The sequence below is a fragment of the Pleurodeles waltl genome, chromosome 10 (genome assembly GCF_031143425.1).
Source record: "Pleurodeles waltl isolate 20211129_DDA chromosome 10, aPleWal1.hap1.20221129, whole genome shotgun sequence".
In the NCBI taxonomy this organism is placed as follows: domain Eukaryota; kingdom Metazoa; phylum Chordata; class Amphibia; order Caudata; family Salamandridae; genus Pleurodeles; species Pleurodeles waltl.
The window spans coordinates 764,161,351-764,175,824 of record NC_090449.1 but is presented as its reverse complement, the minus strand read 5'-3'; the positions used below and the strand labels follow the sequence as shown (position 1 = coordinate 764,175,824).

Below are 14,474 nucleotides of genomic sequence, written 5' to 3'. Positions count from 1 at the left end.
ACTCTAGACAAAAGTCAGGGGCTGATTTAGAACTCGACGGGCAGATTACTCCATCACAATGGTGATAGATATCTTGTCCGCCGACATCTGAATCCCATAGAATATAATATAGCCTTAGAACCCGCCGTAGCGGGCTCTACCGGCTATTAAAGGCCCGCTCCCCGCGTTAAATGCCCGAGCCGAAGGCGAGGGCATTTAACAAGGGAGAGGGACTTTAATAGCCGGTAGAGCCCGCTACGGCGGGTTCTAAGGCTATTAGAACATTCTGCCACACAGGGCAGAATGTTCTATTAAAAAAAAAAATGTTCACGGAGCCCGAGGGGATTTAAATCCCCTCGGGCTCCGTGAGGCTTTGTTCACAGCTGTTGCTGTGAACAAAGCGAACATTGGAATGTTGGCGCTGCGGGCTTTTACCGGCCAGTAAAAGCCCGCAGCACTCCGTTGTTTTCAATGGAGCCTCCAGCATTCCAATGTTCTAATGGAATTTAGATTTTGGTGGATGGGATATCCATCACCGTTGTGACGGAGTTACCCCATTCGCCGAGTTCCAATTCAGACCCCAAGTCTGGCAAAAATGTTCATACCAGACTCATAAAGCCAAAGGCTATAACCTAAAAGGAGTAATTGGGTCGTGGCTTGGTTGTGATAGACCTGCCAGCTCCGAAAGCAGACGTCAAATCTGAAGTCCACTGCAAGATGCCAGAGTGGCAGAATGGCTAGTCCAGCCCTCATTTGATTACATGTCTGTGTACTGTGCCTCTTAATTTGCACCTTGTAGTACACGTGACTTACTCTTGAATTCTAGGAGTAAGCCCCGAGTATTCCGAGAGTAAATCAGGAATATTACATATACAGTAGGTCACAATAAAATCTGTGTGATTTGGGGCCTGAGTGTTGACTTAATGCTGTATAAATACCCTTACCGGATTGGTGTTTCGGGCTGGTTAAACCTCTTTGTAAGTGCTGCCAATTTACAGGTCTGTGAAATGTCGTACAGGGAGATGAAAGGCTGGAAAATCTGTCGAGCACATGTGCAGAGCACATCTACGCCGTCTTCACTTTTCTAGACAAAATAATAGATAAAGAGCTGCTGAAACGAAGCCAAGACTCTGGGAATGGCTCAACCTTTCGAAACCGCAAGAAAATTGAATGGGGCCTATTAGACAGACATGGGCTGCTGAACATGAAAGGACTGGGTTGTTGCCATAACCACAGCTATTACGTGGTCTTCCCCCAAAAAAACCCTTCACAGGAAAAATAGAGCAGTTATTTTTCTTAACATAACGTCTTCATTTTGCTAGGTCATTTATTTTTCTGTAACTGTGATTGTGAATTGTTTTGTACTATTTTCTTTCCAGGGTACAGAAGGGTTTGAAGCTCAAATTGATAAGTGCTTGGAGCTGGCAGAATATCTATACAATAAAATAAAGAATAGGGAAGGATATGAAATGGTGTTCAACGGAAAGGTATGTGCCTCTCGGTGAATCTTCAGTATATGTGTTATACTATGCTATCCTTTAATCCATTTCCTCAATGTGTTAGAATTGTTCTTCCATATTTGAGGCATGCATTATGTTGTATTTTAATTGCGTTTGCACAGCCCTTCATAACCCTGAAGAGCAGACGGGTACAATACTACAACTTGGGCAGGGCCACTGGAATTATGCGGTTTTGTGGTTGTATTGTTTTCCGCATAGTTATAGAATGACTGGATTTGCCACGTAATCCATCGTCCCCTGTATAATTTGCAGACTCTTACAAAATAAAAATGTGATTCTATCCCAAACGGATGAAAAGTCACTAAAAACATGACAACATATTACTGCGCAGTGGAAGGCCTTTCACAAAGGTTGACTAGTCAAATTTGAATTGCCTATTGCTGTAGTTGAGTGTTAACTGGTTATTAAGGATGTGCAACATTTGCCCAGTGTTATAAAGAGAAAATAATGCTGTCAGAAAATATGTTGCATTATACCGCTTTTCTTGCTGCATAATTTAGTCAACCCTATTGTGCAATTTGTTCCTCCTCGTTACATCATTTCACTGGCCGTAACTGTGGTTAGTGCTTGGTTGAAAGAGTTCTGAATTGCAGTGTGGCTTGTGTAAGAAGTGTTTTAATGTAATGCACAAGCAAGGACTGACTGGCCATTCTACCATTTAGTGTGTAGCCCCCATAGACAAAGAGAGATCCAGTACCGGGTTTGTTAGAAATGGGGTTTTTGGTTGGCAGTCAGGTTGCCCTCTGTCCAAGCAAGAACCCTCACTCTAGTCAGGGTAAGTCACACACAATCCAAAATCAGCCTGTGCTCACCCTCCGGTAGCTTGGCACGAGCAGTCAGGCTTAACTTAGAAGGCAATGTGTAAAGCATTTGTGCAATAAATCATACAACACCATAGCATAACACCACAAAAATACACCACACAGTATTTAGAAAAATATATAATATTTATCTGGGTATCTTCAGGTCAAAACGATCAAAGTTGCAATACGAATTTGTAAAGTTATCACTGAGAAGTGATAGAAAGTGTCTTAAGTCTTTAGAAAGTAATCAAAGTCTCTTTCAAACACAAAGTACCTGGTTTCTGGTGGAAAATCTCCTCAGAGGGCCACAGGAGAAGAGGTGCGTGGAAAACTGGTGTGTGCGTCGATTTCTCCTCAGCACACACGGACTTGCGTCGATATTTTCCACACGGGGAGTCGGGCGTCGTTTTCCGGCGCGCGGACAGTCTCTTACTGTGGTTTGCGGGGAGTACCAGATGTCCCGGGTCTGTGCGTGGATTTTCCTGCTTGTTCTCCGGCTGCGCGTCGGTCTGCGGGGCTGCGCGTCGAAATTACGATCTCACGGCAGGCGTCGCGTCGATTTCTCCTCTAGACTTCGATCTGCGGGGATGCGCGTTGAAATTACGATCTCACGGCAGGCGTCGCGTCGATTTCTCCTCTAGAGGTCGGGCGGCGTTGTCCTTGCGAGGCCGTGCGTCGGATCTTCGATCGTCCCAAGAGTGTTGCGTCGATCGGCGTCGGAGTGCGGCGTTTTTCTCGCCGCGAAACAAGCTGTGCGTCGAAATTTTCGGCGCACGGAGCGTCCAAGTAAAAGAGAGAAGTCTTTTTGGTCCTGAGACTTCAAGGAACAGGAGGCAAGCTCTATCCAAGCCCTTGGAGAGCACTTTCACAGCCAGACAAGAGTTCAGCAAGGCAGCAGGGCAACAGCAAGGCAGCAGTCCTTTGTAGAAAGCAGACATGTGAGTCCTTTGAGCAGCCAGGCAGTTCTTCTTGGCAGGATGTAGTTTCTGGTTCAGGTTTCTTCTCCAGCAAGTGTCTGATGAGGTAGGGCAGAGGCCCTGTTTTATACTAAGTTGTGCCTTTGAAGTGGGGGTGACTTCAAAGAGTCTCTAAGAAATGCACCAAGCCCCCTTTCAGCTCAATCCTGTCTGCCAGAGTCCCAGTAGGGGGTGTGGCAGTCCTTTGTGTGAGGGCAGGCCCTCCACCCTCCCAGCCCAGGAAGACCCATACAAAATGCAGATGTATGCAAGTGAGGCTGAGTACCCTGTGTTTGGGGTGTGTCTGAGTGAATGCACAAGGAGCTGTCAGCTAAACCTAGCCAGACATGGATTGAAGGGCACAACAAGATTTTAGTGCAGAGAAATGCTCACTTTCTAAAAGTGGCATTTCTAGAATAGTAATATTAAATCCGACTTCACCAGTCAGCAGGACTTTATATTACCATTCTGGTCATACTAACTATGACCTTCCTGCTCCTTTCAGATCAGCAGCTGCCACTTCAACAATGTATGAGAGCAGCCCCAATGTTAGCCTATGTAGGGAGCAGGCCTCACAGTAGTGTGAAAACGAATTTAGGAGTTTTACACTACCAGGACATATAACCACACAAGTACATGTCCTGCCTTTTACCCACACAGCACCCTGCTCTAGGGGTTACCTAGGGCACACATTAGGGGTGACTTATGTATAGAAAAAGGGGAGTTCTAGGCTTGGCAAATACCTTTAAATGCCAAGTCGAAGTGGCAGTGAAACTGCACACACAGGCCTTGCAATGGCAGGCCTGATACAAGGTTAAGGGGCTACTGAGGTGGGTGGCACCACCAGTGCTGCAGGCCCACTAGTAGCATTTAATCTACCTGCCCTAGGCACATGTAGTGCACTCTACCAGGGACTTACAAGTAAATTAATTAGTCAATCATGGATAAACCAATCAGTAGTACAATTTACACAGAGAGCATATGCACTTTAGTACTGGTTAGCAGTGGTAAAGTGCCCAGAGGTCAAAAGCCAACAACAACAGGTCAGAAAAAATAGGAGGAAGGAGGCAAAAAGTTTGGGGATGTCCCTGTCAAAAAGCCAGGTCCAACATGACCCCCTACCAGCCTAACGCCAGGGGAGAACAATCACTATCCTGATGTACTTCCCTGTTTGAGGCGACAGAACAAGGACCCAGGCCCACAACAGCAGGGGCATGCTCCAGTTCTTCGCCTTCCTGACTCCAATTGGATCACTCTGTCCATATTCTCATGGCCCACTAAGCCAACCCATGGGGAACCTTTCTCCTTACCTGCGGATCCCATCTGTGCAGCACCTAACCTTACTTTGCTCACAGATGTATCCCAGGAGCAGGATAGTACCACCATGACCAAAACAGTGGTGTTGCCCACTCTACCCCCGGGGTGTGACACTTGTCCCCTCCACAGGGATAACTCTGTCCACCCGGACAGCAAGCCACAGTGATTACTGACAGCTGCCAGGGATGAGAGCCAGGCCCCAGGCCTCTCAAAGCTCTCCAACCACTGTGGCTGTGGAGAGTGGGGGCGGTAGCCCCAGGTGCTGGGCACCCTTTAACCACTCTCCCTTCCACCAGGTCAGGGATGACAGCCTGAACCTGGTCCTCCCCTCTGGGGCTCTGTACCCACCCTCCTGGAGCGGTACCCCCAGAGTCCAACATGGTCAGGGTGCTTACAGAAGTCGCCCTGTACCATTCCTCCACCAGTGCAGGGCTGTTAACCTGCAACTGGCCCTCCAACCTGGGGCCTGTACCTTCAGGTTGGACTAGGGCCCGGGGTGAGGCTTCCCTCCCCCTGCCCTCCCTTCTGGGGTCCAGCACCCTCCAACTAGGAGTGGCCTCCTCAGAAGACAACATGGTAGGGGCACTATTATCAGTAGCCCCTCCCTCCAGGTCCGGGGGGACACCCTGAACCTGGTCTTCCAGCCCAGGGTCTGTACCCTCAGACTGGATCACTGCCTGGCAAACCAGGACTTCCTGGGGGGCACACCTACCCCCCACCAGGTCAGAGTTTAACCTCTGCACCTGACCATTCAACTCAGAGTCACCACCCTGAAGTTGAACAATTGCCTGGCACGCCAGGATTTCCTGGAGGGCACACTGACCCTCCACCAGGTCAGAGTTTAACCTCTGAACTTGGCCATTCAACTCAGAGTCACCACCCTGAAGTTGAACAATTGCCTGGCACGCCAGGACTTCCTGGAGGGCACACTGACCCTCCACCAGGTCAGAGTTTAACCTCTGAACCCGGTTATCCAACCCAGAGTCAGCACCCTGAGGTTGGACAACTGCCTGGTACACCAGGACTTCCAGGGAGGCACACCTACCTCCCACCAGGTCAGAGTTTAACCTCTGAGCCTGGTGCCCCAACCCAGGGTCACCACCCTGAGGTTGGGCAATTGCCTGGCACGCCAGGACTTTCTGGGGGGCACACCTACCCCCCACCAGGTCAGAGTTTAACCTCTGAACCTGGTCATCCAACCCAGAGTCAACACCCTGAGGTTGGACAATTGCCTGGCACAGCAGGACTTCTTGGGAGGCACACCTACCTCCCACCAGGTCAGAGTTTAACCTCTGAACCTGGGTATCCAACCTAGAGTCACCACCCTGAGGTTGAACAATTGCCTGGCACGCCAGGACTTTCTGGGGGGCACACCTACCCCCCACCAGGTCAGAGTTTATCCCCTGAACCTGGTTAGCCAATCCAGAGTCACCACCCTGAAGTTGAACCATTGCCTGGCAGGCCAGGACTTCCAGGGAGGCACACCTACCTCCCACCAGGTCAGAGTTTAACCTCTGAGCCTGGTTCCCCAACCTAGAGTCACCACCCTGAGGTTGGGCAATTGCCTGGCATGCCAGGACTTTCTGGGGGGCACACCTACCCCCCATCAGGTCAGAGTTTAACCTCTGAACCTGGTCATCCAACCCAGAGTCAACACCCTGAGGTTGGACAATTGCCTGGCACAGCAGGACTTCTTGGGAGGCACATCTACCTCCCACCAGGTCAGAGTTTAACCTCTGAACCTGGGTATCCAACCTAGAGTCACCACCCTGAGGTTGAATCTTTGCCTGGCATGCCAGGACTTCCTGGGGGGCACTCTCACCCCCCACAAGGGACATACCGTCCCCAAGGGTCACACAAGAGTCTGGTTGGCGCAGGTCTCCCGACCTCTGCCCATCCGGCAGAGTCTGGGTTTCCCCCAAACCAGAAACGGTTTCACCTGGGTCATTCCTGGGGGGCTCTGCTCTCAGAGCTGTCCCCTGACTCTCAAGGTCCTCCACTGGGGTCTGCAACCCCCTCTCAACCCTATGTCTGGACTTCTGCACCCCCTCACTAGGAGGGGTACTGCCAGACACCAGAACTGTTGGGATGCTGGCTACAGTCACCCCCCCAAGTTCTTCTGACACTGCGGGGCTTCCCTCAAAAGGTGGCCCTACGGTACAGGCTAGGCTTCCCTCCTGGTGTTCCCTCATGGAACCCTCTAGGACCTGGGACCTACCTGGGACACTACAATCCTTTCCCACCACACTCGGTTGGGAACCACCTAGACCACTCCCTTCAGGAGCACCCCCAAATGCCTCTTCAGACTCTCTGGTACTCACCCAGAAGTCTGCCTCCATTGTAAGTTCCCTGGGGTCAGAGAACTCACACTCCACCTGGTGTTGGCATAGCTCTGGAAAATAAGGACCAGACATATGCTCTCCAGCAATTACATCATTCTGCCCTTCACATGTATTAACCACAGTACCCTTCACCCAACCACTCAGTAACTCAACCTTGGAAAAGCACTCTACTTCATCCTCCTGAGACTGGTGAGACAGTATCTGTCTGTCCCTGACACTCAACCCATACTCTTCTGGGTTGTCTCTACACTCTATATCCAGGACGTCCACCAGGGGTGAACCCTTTTCTCTGTCACTCTCTGCTAGAGTCAGTAAAGTGTCCCTCCCCCCAGTAGGAATATGACTCCCTGTGCCAGTTCCCCAATCCTTCTCAGGGACCTTGTGCATAACGGGAACTACCTCATACCCTTGAACTGCCTGGGGTGTGTCAACTCCCTTCTTCAAGTTGGGCACCACATCTCTGGGCTTGTGCCCTTCTTCAGCAGTACTAGATGCAAGATTTTTGCTGCCACCATCTGAACTGGACTCAGCCCTTCCGGCCTCCAGTTTCAGCTCTTTACAGCTCAGCTCTTGAGCTGCAATCTTTTCTTCTTCCAGGGCTAAGAGACTTGCTGCCTCAGCCCTTTCAAGCTGCTCATCTAGCTCTTCCAAACACCGCTCTAGAGCTAGGAGCCCTTCATCTCCCACTAGTTCTCTTTCCTCATCTGAGTAGTCTTCCTCCTCATGTGAGCAGTCTTCCTCCTCATGTGAGTAGTCCTCCTCCTCATCTGAGGGGTACTTAGTCATTTGGTTTCTTGCTGCCTCTCTCTCTGCCCATCTTTCTTCCCCCCAGACTATGTAGGCATGTAGCATCTCCGCCTTAGTAGATCTCCTTGCTACAGGAAGGCCCCATGTTCTGCAAAGCTTCCTTAGGTCCGCCTTAGTGAGGTGGTCAGTAGGCACAAAGAATGAGTAGGTAAGCAATCTCATTGCTGACAAAGTCTTACTGGCAAGAACCAAAATCCAAAGTCCAAAATATCAATAGTATATCCAGGAGGACATCAGAGAACCAAAAGCAAAAAAGATGAAAAATCAAGTTGACCTTCAACTGTGGGTAGGTAGTGAAATACTTAGCTACTGTATGTCACTGCACAAACACAAGTCCTATCCTCACCGCTGATCACCAATGTTAGAAATGGGGTTTTTGGTTGGCAGTCAGGTTGCCCTCTGTCCAAGCAAGAACCTTCACTCTAGTCAGGGTAAGTCACACACAATCCAAAATCAGCCTGTGCTCACCCTCCGGTAGTTTGGCACGAGCAGTCAGGCTTAACTTAGAAGGCAATGTGTAAAGCATTTGTGCAATAAATCATACAACACCAAAGCATAACACCACAAAAATACACCACACAGTATTTAGAAAAATATATAATATTTATCTGGGTATCTTCAGGTCAAAACGATCAAAGTTGCAATACGAATTTGTAAAGTTATCACTGAGAAGTGATAGAAAGTGTCTTAAGTCTTTAGAAAGTAAACAAAGTCTCTTTCAAACACAAAGTACCTGGTTTCTGGTGGAAAATCTCCTCAGAGGGCCACAGGAGAAGAGGTGCGTGGAAAACTGGTGTGTGCGTCAATTTCTCCTCAGCACACACGGACTTGCGTCGTTATTTTCCACGCGGGGAGTCGGGCGTCGTTTTCCGGCGCGCGGACAGTCTCTTACTGTGGTTTGTGGGGAGTACCAGATGTCCCGGGTCTGTGCGTGGATTTTCCTGCTTGTTCTCCGGCTGCGCGTCGGTCTGCGGGGCTGCGCGTCGAAATTACGATCTCACGGCAGGCGTCGCGTCGATTTCTCCTCTAGACTTCGATCTGCGGGGCTGCGCGTTGAAATTACGATCTCACGGCAGGCGTCGCGTCGATTTCTCCTCTAGAGGTCTGGCGGCGTTGTCCTTGCAAGGCCGTGCGTCGGATCTTCGATCGTCCCAAGAGCGTTGCGTCGATCAGCGTCGGAGTGCGGCGTTTTTCTCCGCGCGAAACAAGCTGTGCGTCGAAATGTTCGGCGCACGGAGCGTCCAAGTAAAAGAGAGAAGTCTTTTTGGTCCTGAGACTTCAAGGAACAGGAGGCAAGCTCTATCCAAGCCCTTGGAGAGCACTTTCACAGCCAGACAAGAGTTCAGCAAGGCAGCAGGGCAACAGCAAGGCAGCAGTCCTTTGTAGAAAGCAGACAGGTGAGTCCTTTGAGCAGCCAGGCAGTTCTTCTTGGCAGGATGTAGTTTCTGGTTCAGGTTTCTTCTCCAGCAAGTGTCTGATGAGGTAGGGCAGAGGCCCTGTTTTATACTAAGTTGTGCCTTTGAAGTGGGGGTGACTTCAAAGAGTCTCTAAGAAATGCACCAAGCCCCCTTTCAGCTCAATCCTGTCTGCCAGAGTCCCAGTAGGGGGTGTGGCAGTTCTTTGTGTGAGGGCAGGCCCTCCACCCTCCCAGCCCAGGAAGACCCATTCAAAATGCAGATGTATGCAAGTGAGGCTGAGTACCCTGTGTTTGGGGTGTGTCTGAGTGAATGCACAAGGAGCTGTCAGCTAAACCTAGCCAGACGTGGATTGAAGGGCACAACAAGATTTTAGTGCAGAGAAATGCTCACTTTCTAAAAGTGGCATTTCTAGAATAGTAATATTAAATCCGACTTCACCAGTCAGCAGGACTTTATATTACCATTCTGGCCATACTAAATATGACCTTCCTGCTCCTTTCAGATCAGCAGCTGCCACTTCAACAATGTATGAGAGCAGCCCCAATGTTAGCCTATGAAGGGAGCAGGCCTCACAGTAGTGTGAAAACGAATTTAGGAGTTTTACACTACCAGGACATATAACCACACAAGTACATGTCCTGCCTTTTACCCACACAGCACCCTGCTCTAGGGGTTACCTAGGGCACACATTAGGGGTGACTTATGTATAGAAAAAGGGGAGTTCTAGGCTTGGCAAATACCTTTAAATGCCCCAAGTCGAAGTGGCAGTGAAACTGCACACACAGGCCTTGCAATGGCAGGCCTGATACACGGTTAAGGGGCTACTGAGGTGGGTGGCACCACCAGTGCTGCAGGCCCACTAGTAGCATTTAATCTACCTGCCCTAGGCACATGTAGTGCACTCTACCAGGGACTTACAAGTAAATTAATTAGTCAATCATGGATAAACCAATCAGTAGTACAATTTACACAGAGAGCATATGCACTTTAGAACTGGTTAGCAGTGGTAAAGTGCCCAGAGGTCAAAAGCCAACAACAACAGGTCAGAAAAAATAGGAGGAAGGAGGCAAAAGGTTTGGGGATGTCCCTGTCAAAAAGCCAGGTCCAACATGGTTGGTATGCATGCTAGATAAATCCAGATAGATTTTAGAGGGATTGTGTGGTCCTAGCACATGCTTTATGCTTCTTAGCTTTTGTTGATGAGTAGGCAATAGCAAAGTCTTTGCGCAGTAACATATCTATTAAATCACATTTCTCTGATCAGCCTCCTCTTTTACAGAGGAAGGTAGGAAACACAAGTTGTTAATAGCAGAAACATTCCAATAAGACTACTAGCTCGAAATTGAAGTAGGCTTGGAAAACTTACAAAAGGCTGTCCTAAAGATCAAAAATTATTATTTCAACAAGCAGAGCAGAGTAGTGATTAATTATTTGAATGCACCTTTTTATCCTGTGAAAGACATCCCCAGAAACAAATCTCTAATTCTGATGCCTGAAGTTCCAGTTACCTTATGTGATAATAAGGAAGACTCTGCTGAAAATATGTCAAATCAGGGCTAATGTTAGAAATGGGGTCTTTAGTTGGCAGTCAGTTTGCACCATGTCCAAGTAAGGACCCTCACTCTAGTCAGGGTAAGGGAGTCACACTCCTAAGATAACCCCTGCTCACCCCCTTGGTACCTTGGCACAAGCAGTCAGGCTTATCCCAGAGGCAATGTGTTAAGTATTTGTACCCAGACACACACAGTAGCACAGTAAAACATGTCAAATAGACATCACATGAGTTTAGAACATTAGCCATTATTTATCTAGATAAAACAAGACCAAAACGACAAAAATCCAACATACGTAAGCAAAGATATGAATTTTAAAAGATTAAATCCCAATAAAAGCACTTAGAAACACAATATCTCCAACTGTTGTTAACACAGCGTCCTGACGGAGTCGTTCCCAACAGTCCGATGCCACTCGCGAGGGTGGACGCCGCCAGTTACAGAGTTGTACCAACCTCAGGTACAGTACCTTAGACACGAGTCAGAGTCAAAGACTTGGCTCGGAGTCAGGGAGGTGAGGCATCACTGGAGCCTGTTCAGTGTTGGTTCCGTACTTCTACGCTGGAGGTGAGGCGTTGCTTCCTTACTGCTATGCAGGGGAGGTGAGGCGTAGGTTCCTTACGGAGGCAGTGGAGGTGGGGTGACGACACTTCGATTCCTTGCAATCCAGCGAGTCGATGAGTCCAGCAGGTCAAGATGCGATGAGGCGACTTTTCAGCGTTGCGGTCACACCGCGGGTCCACAATTGCCGTAGCGGAATCGGGTGCCACTGATGTCAGTGACACGGCACTCAGTACTCACAATGTTGTGAAAGTTGTGAGGTGCTGCAGCAGCCTCTGGCCTGCGGTGTCAGTCGCGGTCGTCGCACTTCAGCAGGGACCACAGCTTCGGTGTGGAGTCAGGTAGCGGCGCCGATTCTGGAGTCATCCGGAGTCGGTATGCCTGGTTCTTCTTGTTTTTCTGCCAGACTTCACTCCTAAGGGCCCAGGAACTGGAGTGGGGACCTCTTGGCAAGTCAAGGTCCTGAGCAAGGGATCCCAGGTGCTGGCAGGTGAAGTGGTTGATGTCCCTGAGACTTGTTATCAGGAGGCAAGCGCAGTCCAAGCCCTTGGAGAAACTTCACAAGCAGGATGCACAGCAAAGTCCAGTCTTTGTCGTCTCCAAATCAGAAGCAGGAACTGCAGGCCAACCCAGCAAAATACACACAGCAAAGGGGCAGTACTCCTTCTCACAATTCTTTAGTTTTTCTCCTTGGTAGAGTCTCCTCTTGATTCAGAAGTGTTATAAAAGTCTGGGGTTTTCGTTCCAATACTTATACTCATTTCTGCCTTTGAAGTAAGCAAACGTCAAAGGAAAGCCTTTGTAGCGCACAAGACTCTGCCTTTCCTGCCCTTGTCCCAGACAAATTCTAGGGGTTGGAGACTGCACTGTGTAAGGACAGGCTCAGCCCTATTAATGTGCAAGTGTCAGCTCCTCCCACCACTCTAGCCCAAGAAGACCCATCAAGATAGGCAGGGCACACCTCAGATAACTTTGTGTTACTGTCTTGAGTAAATTCACAACCAGTCCTATAACCAACAAAAAGTGGGTCAGGAGAATAGGAGGCCAAAGGCTAAAATTCTGGGGATAAACCTGCAAAAAGCGCCACGTCGAACAGCTAACATAATATAGATGTTTTGTACAGGATGTCACTTTGACCACCTCTCCCAGCAGGCTGGCTGGCAGCACCTTTGCTTTTCAAGATCTCTACCTTGAGGAATTGGTGGCAATTAGGAAATCTTATAACCCTGTTTTGTGCCCTGGAGTCCTCTGCCCTGTCCAAGTTGTGAAAGGATGATACAAGGAGTTAGTTAGTGCCTTATACTAGTGAAACCGTAAACATCTCCTTTAGGAAGGAGGCTGCCCTTCAAAGCCTGAAACCCATCTCTTCAGTCTATTGTGCGACCTTTCATATTTCCTGGGTTTCAAAGATTCTAGGAGATGCAACCACTATTCAATTTCAAGATTTTGTGGGAAAAACCTCTGGCCTTGGTGAACATTGAGCGAGTTTCTTCCTTAGTTGACACGTAGGCCACTATTCTGAATATTGTGGAACCTTCGACCAGGCATTCCTGATGCTGCTGGTCCTAAATGCTACATTTGACAGTTTTGACTTCAGACTGACATGCTGTCTAGGGTGTCATTAAAGTTTTTGAAGTCTATTCTTGCAGATTAGAAGCCTGGGGTGTTATCGGTCAGGAGTCTGCAAAAAACGTTTTGACCTTTTAGGAACAATTTGGGGTATCGCTAGTTTCCTGTATGTAATCACTCCTTTTCAATGTTTATGTCTATCCATTTGATCACTTTCTGGTCAGGTTTCACAGCTTGGGTGTCAGTTTTCAAAACTATGCAGATGTCACAGAAGTGGTGTAGGGCCATCATTCAGGACTAGAAGTAAAGAGCCATTCGAATTTGAGGGCATCCAAAATATAGTGACTGCTCGTCTGGATTTATTGTTGGCCAAAGGATCACAGCTTCCATCACCGCTCTTTCTAGGCCTCTAGTTTTCATCTTATCTTACTGCACAAGAATCACCAAGAGAGCCAACCATCGCTAGAACTGTGAAAGACACTTAAATATAATATGGCAATGCCTTGTGCAAAATTAACCTTAATAAAGTTTTCCAGAGGTCTGCAGTGCGTGCAGTCTTTAATCTTCCATAGGCTGCTCATATTTTATCTTCCCTCCGCAAGCTGAACTAACTTTGGCTTGAAGCGCATATGCAATTCAAGGCTGTGACTCACAAAACACTATTTAGCCCAGGTGTAGGAAGTTGGCTCTGTATGTGCTATTTCAAAGTAAGGAATAGCATGCACAGAGTCCAAGGGTTCCCCTTAGAGGTAAGATAGTGGCAAAAAGAGATAATACTAATGCTCTATTTTGTGGTAGTGTGGTCGAGCAGTAGGCTTATCCAAGGAGTAGTGTTAAGCATTTGTTGTACATACACACAGGCAATAAATAAGGAACACACACTCAGAGACAAATCCAGCCAATAGGTTTTGTTATAGAAAAATATATTTTCTTAGTTTATTTTAAGAACCACAGGTTCAAATTCTACATGTAATATCTCATTTGAAAGGTATTGCAGGTAAGTACTTTAGGAACTTTGAATCATTACATTAGCATGTATACTTTTTACATAAAACACAATAAGCTGTTTTAAAAGTGGACACTGCAATTTTCACAGTTCCTGGGGGAGGTAAAGTAATGTTAGTTTTAACAGGTAAGTAAGTCACTTACAGGTTTCAGTTTTTGGTCCAAGGTAGCCCACCGTTGGGGGTTCAGAGCAACCCCAAAGTTATCACACCAGCAGCTCAGGGCCGGTCAGGTGCAAAGGTCAAAGAGGTGCCCAAAACACCTAGGCTATAATGGAGAGAAGGGGGTGCCCCGGTTCCAGTCTGCCAGCAGGTAAGTACCCGTGTCTTCGGAGGGCAGACCAGGGGGGTTTTGTAGGGCACCGGGGGGGACACAAGTCAGCACAAAAAGTACACCCTCAGCAGCGCGGGGGCGGCCGGGTGCAGTGTGCAAACACGCGTCGGGTTTTCAATGGTTTCTTATGAGAGATCAAGGGATCTCTTCAGCGTTGCAGGCAGGCAAGGGGGGGGCTCCTCGGGGTAGCCACCACCTGGGCAAGGGAGAGGGCCTCCTGGGGGTCACTCCTGCACAGGAGTTCCGTTCCTTTAGGTGCTGGGGGCTGCGGGTGCAGGGTCTTTTCCAGCCGTCGGGAAATGGAGTTCAGG

General features: G+C 48.6%; 1 protein-coding gene across 1 annotated transcript in view; it reads left to right on the top strand.

The window, feature by feature from the left end:
* Positions 1 to 14,474, top strand: part of GAD2 (glutamate decarboxylase 2) — a 508,839-nt gene that overhangs the window by 438,552 nt on the left and 55,813 nt on the right. The window contains exon 14 of the mRNA XM_069211360.1: positions 1,359 to 1,466. Within this exon, the coding sequence (XP_069067461.1) occupies positions 1,359 to 1,466 (108 nt within the window). The remainder of the gene's footprint in view (positions 1 to 1,358; positions 1,467 to 14,474) is intronic.